The 9780-nt window shown below is 51.0% G+C and overlaps 1 protein-coding gene across 5 annotated transcripts in view; it reads left to right on the top strand.

Annotated features, from left to right (window-relative positions):
- Positions 1-7753, top strand: part of SLC5A6 (solute carrier family 5 member 6) — a 17375-nt gene extending 9622 nt beyond the window's left edge. For all 5 annotated transcript variants that reach the window (XM_025045656.1, XM_025045658.1, XM_025045657.1 and 2 more), the window contains exons 4-18: positions 643-1183; positions 1499-1564; positions 1912-1963; positions 2323-2390; positions 2736-2890; positions 3309-3449; positions 3626-3755; positions 4291-4379; positions 4736-4848; positions 5175-5242; positions 5621-5707; positions 5851-6032; positions 6246-6349; positions 6586-6701; positions 7032-7753. In XM_025045656.1, the coding sequence (XP_024901424.1) occupies positions 791-1183; positions 1499-1564; positions 1912-1963; positions 2323-2390; positions 2736-2890; positions 3309-3449; positions 3626-3755; positions 4291-4379; positions 4736-4848; positions 5175-5242; positions 5621-5707; positions 5851-6032; positions 6246-6349; positions 6586-6701; positions 7032-7184 (1917 nt within the window). In that variant the 5' untranslated portion in view covers positions 643-790 and the 3' untranslated portion in view covers positions 7185-7753. The remainder of the gene's footprint in view (positions 1-642; positions 1184-1498; positions 1565-1911; positions 1964-2322; positions 2391-2735; positions 2891-3308; positions 3450-3625; positions 3756-4290; positions 4380-4735; positions 4849-5174; positions 5243-5620; positions 5708-5850; positions 6033-6245; positions 6350-6585; positions 6702-7031) is intronic.
- The last annotated feature ends 2027 nt before the right edge of the window (positions 7754-9780 follow it).

Here is a 9780-nt window from a genome sequence, read left to right as displayed (position 1 = left end):
TCTGCTGCTGACTGTGGTGTTACAGGTAGAACAGCTGAGAGGTGGGTGGCAAGGCTTATCTGGTAGCATTGCAGAGAATGGAGTGGTTGGCCTAGGGGTACCTGGAATGGAGTTTGGGGCTGCCGTGGAGGGGTTCTTATTGGGAATCAGTGCTGAAAAGGGGTGCTATTAGGGTGAAACGGGGGGTCATGGGAAGTAGAGTCTGAGGCCGGGGGAATAGAGGAAGCCATTCTGTCATTATTCTCCATTTCTTCCTCCCTGCTGAGCTGTGGCGCCGGGTTGGGCTCTGCTGGCTTAGTATATTGTAGTAACTGGGTCTGTGCCTGAAAGTGAGGGCAGGGAAATCATCTGAGAAGAAACGTGAAGTAGAGTTGATTTTTCTTTTGTTATGAGGTGGAGACCCAAGAAGACTCATATTTCACAGCTATTCACAGCCAAGTAGTTGTCTCCTGGCTGTCTCACTCAACTGCTTCCTTCCTCCTTATTTTCCCCTGTCAAATCCATACTAGGACCTCCAGACCTTCGAGGGCTGCCACTGAGCTGGCCGGTCCAAGTTTGGTGGGCGTGGGATGCACAGGCTTAAGTAAGGGTGAGTAGCCATGAAGGCACGATAGGCCTCACTAGAAGCTCATTCCTTTGCAGGTCACCCTGGACAATGTCACTTGGTGAAGGAGGACTGTGAGACCTTGGCTGAAAACCAGATTGTAGCCACTTGTTTGTCACTGCCTATCCAAGTGGCAGCCCAGAGCCCAGGAGCAGCAAGCAGCTACAGGTCATAGACAGTGAAGACATGAGTGTGGGGGTGACCACCTCTGCTCCCCTCTCCCCAACCTCAGACACAAGCATGGTCACATCTGCCTTCTCCCTTGTGGACTATGTGGTCTTCATCCTGCTTCTGGTTCTCTCCCTTGCCATTGGGCTCTACCATGCCTGTCGTGGCTGGGGCCGGCATACCATTGGCCAGCTGCTGATGGCGGACCGCAAAATGGGCTGCTTTCCTGTGGCACTGTCCCTGCTGGCCACCTTCCAGTCAGCCGTGGCCATCCTGGGTGTGCCAGCTGAGATCTACCGATTTGGGACCCAGTATTGGTTCCTGGGCTGCTCATATTTCCTGGGGCTGCTGATCCCTGCACACATCTTCATCCCTATCTTCTACCGCCTGCATCTCACCAGTGCATATGAGGTGAGCAGGGAGAAAGAGAGGAGCACATAGGACCCCCAGGGTCAGGGATGGAGAGGAGGAGCAGGGCACATACAAGGGATTCCTGGGTTGCCTCTGCCTAATGAGAGTGACAGGGACCACATTGTGTGTTTATAGGTTCTTTCTAGGTGAGGTCACATGGGGAGAGAAGGAGGGTACTGTGCTGAGTTGGGCCCAGAGTGGTTATGAATTGGATAGTCCCTGTATCCTAGACCTCTAGAAGGAAGTTGTGTGTGGAATTATGCGGCGTGGAGTGGGGAGAAATATCTTTTAAAAAAAATTTATACTCCTACCTAGTACCTGGAGCTTCGATTCAATAAAACCGTGCGAGTCTTTGGGACTGTGACCTTCATCTTTCAGATGGTAAGTGGAGTAAGGCTAAAAATTGAGCCTGAGGAATGGTCGGGGGACCTGAGCTCAGATATGCTGAGGCAGCTGGAGCCTTCCATTCTCTCAAATTGGCAGGATTGAAATTCCTGCTTGAGGTTGGTGTCACTGGAGCCCCCAGAGGCATCCTGCTTCCCCTGCCTTCCAGTTCCAGCACAGACACTATGGTGGCATCAAGCCAAATTTTGGAAGAAGGGAGAGGGAGGTGACCCTAGGTGAAAGGAAGGGAGGCCGTTGAGACGCTGGAGCTGAGGTCCATTTTTCCTCCTCTCTCTGCCCACTCTCATCTCTTCCCCTTACTTTCTCTTTTCTGTACCCAACAGGTGATTTACATGGGAGTTGTGCTCTATGTACCATCACTGGCCCTCAATGCAGGTGAGGGGTCACAGCCCTGAGCTCCCAACCCCGGTAGGCTGGGAGGGGCAGATAGAAGAGAGTGTGCAGAAGAAAATCTGACTTTGGCCTGAGAATTATTTTATTGCATGGGCCTTTGGCTGATCTCCACCAGAGATGGAAGCAGGCTTGCTTCATTTCACTTGAAATTGCTGTGCCCCATCTGAATTGGTTAATCACCACCTTTTGGTGGAGCTCTGCAAATATTTTTTTTTCCATTGTGGTAAATGATTTATTTCATCCCTACGATCAAATGCTTTACGTCTTACCAGGGTTTCTCTGGCGTCTCCACTGGGAAACCCTTTTCCAGAGACAGAAATGTGACTTTTATCTCTTTACAGTGACTGGCTTTGATCTGTGGCTGTCAGTGCTGACCCTAGGCCTTGTCTGTACCATCTATACTGCTTTGGTAAGTGCAATAAGTCTTAGGGGAGGGAGGAGAAGTCTTAGGAGGGGAAATAGGAAGAAAAAGAAAAGAAGGGTTGAGATAAGATATAGGTGAGAAGGTAGGATGAAATTCTAGAGTGGAATGAAATGGGATGTAGGAGGTGGGATGGGATTATAGTGGGGGATGGGATGTAGGAGAGGGGATGGCATATGAAGGTAGGGGATGGGGTGGCAATGACAACAGGGTCTCTATGCCTCAGGCAGCGATTTAGTGCTCTTGCTGATAGTATGGTGTCCTCACTGGTGAATGATTTTGGTGGATGGTTTTGAAGACACCTGTATCAGGCATGCTTTTTTTTCCTTACAGGGTGGGCTGAAGGCAGTCATCTGGACAGATGTGCTCCAGACACTGGTCATGTTCCTAGGGCAGCTTGCCGTTATCATCGTGGGGTCAGCCAAGGTGGGCGGTTTGGGGCACGTGTGGGATTTGGCTTCCCAGCATGACTACATCTCTGGAATCGAGTGAGTACACCCCTTCCCCTGGCTGGGGTCTCTAGTGCCTGGCTGCTGAGCCCATGCTAGAGCCTGAGCTCAGTGCTATATAGTAAGCAGAGGGCAAGCTATGGAAGCCTTAGGTGCAGCACTGAGACAGGTGGGAAGCCGGCACTGCGATGACAGAGGCTGATCACAGGGGTCTAGCTGGTGGTTAAGGAGGGCCAGGGCATGTTTAGTACCTGAGATGAGGCTGTAGGTTGGAGGAGTGGCGCCCTCCCTCCAACTTGCTGTGCTGTGCCTTGAGTCCACCCACTTCTTGCCTTCAGGAGCTCCTTGGCTCTTGAAGTGATGTCGCTGCCCTTCTTAGACCCCTGTTGTAGGAGGGCAAGGAAGGCTGAGTCTCTCTCTGGGGCTATGGTGCAGTGACCAGGGGCATTTGTTATAGGCTAGATCCAGACCCTTTTGTGCGGCACACTTTCTGGACCTTGGCCTTCGGAGGCGTCTTCATGATGCTCTCTTTGTATGGGGTGAACCAGGCTCAGGTGCAGCGCTACCTCAGCTCCCGCACGGAGAAGGCTGCTATACTGTGAGTACAGGAGCAGGAAGACCGGTGGGGCAAAGGCTGGGGGAAGAGAGTGGGCCCCCTGGTTCCATGGAAGCAGTGGGGTGGGGGCGGGCCATGAGTCTCCTTTCTGGGGCTCAGGAACATGATTGAGGTATCTGTTAATCCCCCTCTCCCCTTGACCCTGGCCTCTTTTGCAGCTCCTGCTATGCGGTCTTCCCTTGCCAGCAGGTGGTCCTCTGCATAGGCTGCCTCATTGGCTTGGTCATGTTCGCCTACTACAAAGAGTATCCCATGAGCATCCAGCAGAGTCAGGCAGCCCCTGACCAGGTGAGAAGGCCTCCCTGGCCCTCTCCACTGCCCAGGAGGGGCCCATCCCTCAAGAGGAGCGTTTGGGTGGCTGCAGAAAGGACTCCTACCCTGGGCAGGAAGTGGATTTAAGTTCTTTTCCACTCTGAGATTCTAGCGATCTAGATGTGAGGATTCCAGCTCCCAGCATCACCTGATCTCAATGCTTACCCAGCTGGGTGGGGACTTACCTTCATTGACTCACCGCTATGCACCACATACCCTGCCGAAGGCTGTTACCCACCTGGGGTCTCATCTAACCCTCCCAACAACCTCATTTTACAGAGAAAAGAGGTTCAAGGTGGCCAGCATGCTCAGCTCAGAGCTAGCGTATGAACTGCATCCTCTTTCTAGAGCCCATTTTCTCTGCACTTACTGCGGGGTCACCCTCTGTGCCTGGCCCCTCTTCCTGATGCACCAGACTGGCTGGGGCATGCGGAGCGAGGCTGCCTGCGTGACTCACTCTGGGGAAGGGCTCCCCTCTCAGGAGAACTGTGTACTTCTGCTCTGCCTGCAGTTCGTCCTATATTTTGTGATGGATCTTCTGAAAGGCCTGCCGGGCCTGCCTGGGCTCTTTGTTGCCTGCCTCTTCAGTGGCTCCCTCAGGTACCCTCTTCAATCCTTTCCCTCAGGCTTGGCGTAGCTCACCCCTATTTGGTACAGGGTGATGGGTAGAGGAGCGGATTCCTCTGAGTTTCTCATCGTGCCCATCCGTCTGTGGATGGCAAAGGAAAGCTTATCCATGTGGGACAGATGCCCCCTTTTTTGATGAAGGATTCTTTTACAATACTAGGAGTTGGTCTACTGAACAAAACTATATCCCACTCAGGAAAGGACAAGTGTCCTTGCCTCCCAGGCCTCTTTCTTGGCTGCACACGTCACCTACCTTAGGGCGTTATTCACTCAATAGTCCCTTGTTTGGCTTCTCTTGGGACAGCGTGTCTTTCTCTTCCTCCTTTTAGCACCGTATCCTCTGCTTTCAATTCATTGGCAACTGTCACGATGGAAGACCTGATTCGACCTTGGTTCCCTCAGTTCTCTGAAGGCCGGGCCATCATGATTTCCAGACTCCTTGGTGGGGTTATGCTTCCTCTTCTCTTCAGTCACATTCTAAGACACACCCTGAGCATTGTCAGTCCACTTTAAAGCACCAGCTTTAGCCTTGGCTCAGCACTTGCTGAATGAAGCACACAACCTTGTTTACAGCTCAGTGTACTTCCTGGGGAGGGGGGTGTCTTTGAGTCACCTAGGAATAAGGACAGGGTGGGAGGGACCTGGAGCTGGGGCACGAAGTAACATGCCCTGTGTCTAGGGACGTAAGTAGTGGTTTGGCTGAGGAAGGAGCTTTGCTCCTCTTTGGTGTGTTACCTCACATCTCTTTCCTCCCTTCTTTTCCTCCAGCCTTTGGCTATGGGCTGCTTTGTCTGGGAATGGCCTATATTTCCTCCCAGATGGGACCCGTGCTGCAGGTAATGACTATGGAGGGAAGAAACCCATTTTTAGGGGAGAAACAGATATTGAAACCAGAAATTGGAGAAGACAGCTACATAGGAGCAGGTGTCAGAAATTGCTCTTTAATGGACTACCTTTAGCTGTGAACAGACTCAAGTAGCCAAAAGTCCCAGGGTCATTTCCTGGGACATGGTTGGCTCAGAGAGATCTAAGGATCAGCCTCAGAGAACCCAAAACATGTTCCCATATCCATTCCTGCCCTCTGGATTCTTGCATTCTGATGGTTCTGGACAGAAGAGACAGGCAAACATCTGACAAGAGGGCTTTGAGGCAATGCAGATGAGGCTGGGGGTCTCTGAACCTGTGTGTTCTTTTTCCAACCCTGTTCTCTGCAGGCAGCAATCAGCATCTTTGGCATGGTTGGGGGACCACTGCTTGGACTCTTCTGCCTTGGGATATTTTTTCCTTGTGCCAACCCTCCTGTGAGTGACTCGTCTGACTCCACAGTCATGTGCAGAACCTGGGGCATGGCTTGGCAGGGCTCTCACCATGAGTGCTGGGAACTGGTGTGAAGGTTTGGTAGGGCTGGCATTGTGATAGCAGCGTGTGCCGTGTCTCTGGCCAGGGCGCCATCGTGGGCCTGTTGGCTGGACTCATCATGGCCTTCTGGATCGGCATTGGGAACATGATGACCAACATGGGCTCCAGCACGGCACCCTCACCCTTTAACGGGTCCAGCTTTTCCCTGCCCGGCAATCTGACTACTGCCACCATGAACACACTAATGCCCTCAACCACCCGCTCCAGGTGAGTTGGGCCTCATTCCCTTTCTCCTCGGGGAGAGTAGCTCATTTTTGAGGGGTTTCCCAGGGGCCTTGCTAAGGAATGGGCACCAGAGGCCTGAGGGAAATGTTGGATGTTGGATTCCAAGACCCGAGGACCATGCAGGTGGGTAGAGCCAGGTGGCCAAGGAATACTCTTAGTGAATTTCTAATTGTCCTCACCCTCTACTCTCCCCAGGCCCGCAGGGCTGCAGCGTCTCTATTCCCTGTCGTACTTATGGTACAGCGCTCACAACTCCACCACAGTCATTGTGATGGGTCTGATTGTCAGTCTGTTCACTGGTAAGGAGATATGGGATGGGGACACAGAAACGATGGGCTGAGGGAGGGTGCTCAGGGAATCTGGACTTTGCGGGGAGAAGTGGCCCTGCACTCTGGACTCCTGCATGTCTGTAATAGTCGGTTTCTTGGCTGAGCTCCAGGAGGTGGGAGAGGGTTGGGGGCTGGAAACCCCGAGAACAGAGGGCTTGCTGGTTATGTACTGGTTACACGGTAACCAGAGGCACCTTGACCTTCAGGAGGGATGCGGGGCCGGACCCTGAACCCGCGGACCATTTACCCAGTTTTGCCAAGACTCCTGGCCCTCCTGCCCCTGTCCTGTCAGAAGCGACTTCACTGCAAAAGCTACAGCCAGGTAACACCTATGTTTTCCAGATTGACCCCTTCCTTAACCTCTCCAGACTACCGCCGAACCTTCCAGACTTCCTTTCATCCCCCACCCAGCATCCCTTTCTCTAGCAGCTGCCCAGGCTCCTTCCCACAAGGAAGCGCTGGCTTCATAGGCAGAGGCTCTTAGCCCAGGGAAGCACACAGCGTGCTGGCCTCCCCTCTCCTCTCCCCCTTGCTCTGGTCTCCCTTCTAGCCAGGCTCAAAGCAAGGTCTTTCACCTTTTCTGCTTAAGTTCCTTCCCCACCCCTTTGTTTCCTGTTCACCTCACACCTCTCCCTTTGCTCTGTGTCCCCAGGACCTGTCCATGGACACTGCAGTATTTCCAGAGAAGATGAGTAATGGGATGCTGAAGGGCAGCAGGGACAAGGAGGCCATGGCAGTGGCGGAAGAGGGCCTAGCCCAGCAGGGGAGCAGCCCCACCTTCATACTCCAGGAGACCTCACTGTGATCTGGACTCAGGAACCAGCCCTAGAGGCCACCCTGCAGTACAGGGATGAGCTTCTTGATGTGTTCTGCAGGGACGTTCAGGGACTGGATGACTAACGACCTGGCCTACGCCAAAGGAATTTGTTCTTTGGAGTTCATGGTGCAGTAGAAGTTGTCGAGTCAAGGCACAGATTCTGTCAGCCACAGAGGGCTCTGTGACTTCTTTTTGGATGTCTATGACATCCAGGCCCTTCTCATTCTTATCTGTTTACCTCCATTCTTGAGAGGGAAGTTCTGGTGTCCCTGGGAGGCCTCTCAGAACAGACAGGTATGTTCATATCCTTTGTGTAGGGTACAGAAAGCTTTCTATCCCACTGTCCCCACCCCTACCTCTATGGGCACTTGGGGATGGGGCAGATATTGAACCAGGAAACCAGGGCATGACCAGGTCCACTGTGAAGTGTGCCATCCATCTGACTCCTGAGCCATACCACCCTAGTGTCATTTTGTCATCTGTGCTTGTTTCCTTTTGGAGTTTCTTCTCCATGTATCTTTGTTCCTAGAGAATAAAAACTGCTATCAGACCTAGAATCTAGGCTCCTGTACTGTCTGCAGCTGCTCTTGTCCACTCTAGCCCCATCCCTGGAGAGGATAAGAGCCTCAATTTCCCATGCACTGGTCTGCTGAGGAGAAGCAAAGGGAACTAGCTCTAGCTCAGTGAGGTTTCAAGTCATGCCCCTGGCATGTCTGCAGGGGGCAGCATTGTGCTCATCAGGGTGGAAGATGTACACTCCCCTTTCTGCTTCTCATTCCCTGTGCTCATTCGTCTTGTCCCACTTCCCTTGTCCTTGGCCAAAACAATCACTGCTGCTCTGAGATTTTCACTTTTGGGGCTAGAGAAAGAATGCTGTCATTTGGCTTTAAAAATAGAACATTCATGGTAGACTTTTATGGTCTCATGAAGAACACTGTGCTCATTCCCACCCACACCTGGTCTCTGCCCCTGCTTGGCCCTTTCAGCTGCCCAGAAGTAAATCTGCACAAGCTTTCCAGGTTCCTCAGCAGAGATTTAGTCCCAGGCAGATCTGTGGACAGTCCCAGAAAATGCCAGGCTGATTCCGCTCTGAGATTTGCCCTCCTCTTGGCAGCCCCTCCACCTGCGGGACACTTCCTGGCTAACTGCCCCACCTCACTGAGCTGCCAGTGTTCTAGGCCTAACCAGGCTCTCATTCGTTCATTCAATATATTTATCCACCTACTACATGCAAGGGCTTTACCTGGTCACCATTTTACAGAAAAGGAAATAACTGCCCCCTAGGACCCTCTACCAGCTGTCACCATTGGCATTTCAGAGTCTCCCCCATTTAGTATTAAAGTCTTGCATTTTAGCTATATTTTCATAGAAGGGAAAAACCTACAGGACTCAACACTTTTAAGAATTATGATATTTAAGGGGAAATGCTAAAAAGATATAATTTTCCATATAAATAATTTAGACTCTAGCAGAACGAAGATGCTTTTTCATTTCTAACTCAGTAAACCTTTTCATACAGCACTTTGAAAGTACCATTTAATGATTATGAGGGTAGAGTCTAATGAGAAAGTTCAAACACTGGGTTCATTTATTTAACTCCTTAAGCTTCAGGTTTTTTGGCCTATTAAATGTGGATTTCATAGGATTATTTAAGGATTTAAAATTATATTTCATATAAAGGATTTATACATTCCTTAAATAACAATTCTTGTAATTATTGCAGTTTTTAAGCACTTTTCAGGTACTGCCTGATTTTATGCCGTGGGAAAGAAGTATATCCCATATCATCTATGTTTTTAATGTTTAAAGTAACTGGATTACTTGGCTATTGAGTAGTTGGGGCAGAGCAAGAGCTAGAACTTGGTCTGTAACTTCCAGTAACCCACCAAACTTGTATCTCTGTTGTCATGGAAGCAATATCCTTTTAGATAGGGCGTTCACACTGGTGACAAGGTCTCTCCTGAGACAGCAGTCCAGAGGACAGTGAGGCACCAAATGGGGTGCTACCATACCATCATTCTAGAACCTTTCTAGGTCAGTTGCTTCCCAACATCCTTGGCTAGACCCAAGGTAAGAACATATTTCACTTCATGATCCAATACACTCATACATTGCATTATGGTACTGAAACATTTTGCGAAAACGTACCTCTGGGTGTAGTTAATGTTTTCTGAGCTCTTCGTCTCCCATTCCTTTCTTGGGTAATTCAGTACCCATTATGTGGAGCAGAGCAAGGTAGGAATTCATGCTGAGGCTGCCTGATATGGACGGCAGAGCTCAAGTGAAATGAGGGAAGCCATGCTTAGGATGTAGCAGCCCAGCTTGGATGTAGCTTGAACACAGTGAGAGGAACGCAGGAGCAATCAGCTGTGGGGTGTTGGAGCCCAAGCTAGACAGGGAGAGTGTCCATGTGGGCTGGTAGCCTGGTGTGGGGTTGGAGCATGAAAAAGGCATCCCCACAAGAAAGATTTGATATGAGTTGTCAGCTAGAGGGAAGTGAGGTTGGAGTCCATGCACAGGGGCAATTTGATATGGAGGTTCAGTCTGAGCAGCCTGAGGAGGGCATTTACAAGATGGAAGTGGC

This window comes from Pteropus alecto, unplaced genomic scaffold (genome assembly GCF_000325575.1).
Source record: "Pteropus alecto unplaced genomic scaffold, ASM32557v1 scaffold61, whole genome shotgun sequence".
Taxonomy (NCBI): Eukaryota; Metazoa; Chordata; class Mammalia; order Chiroptera; family Pteropodidae; genus Pteropus; species Pteropus alecto.
Note: the sequence above shows the minus strand (reverse complement) of the source record. Positions and strands in the feature narration are given on the sequence as shown.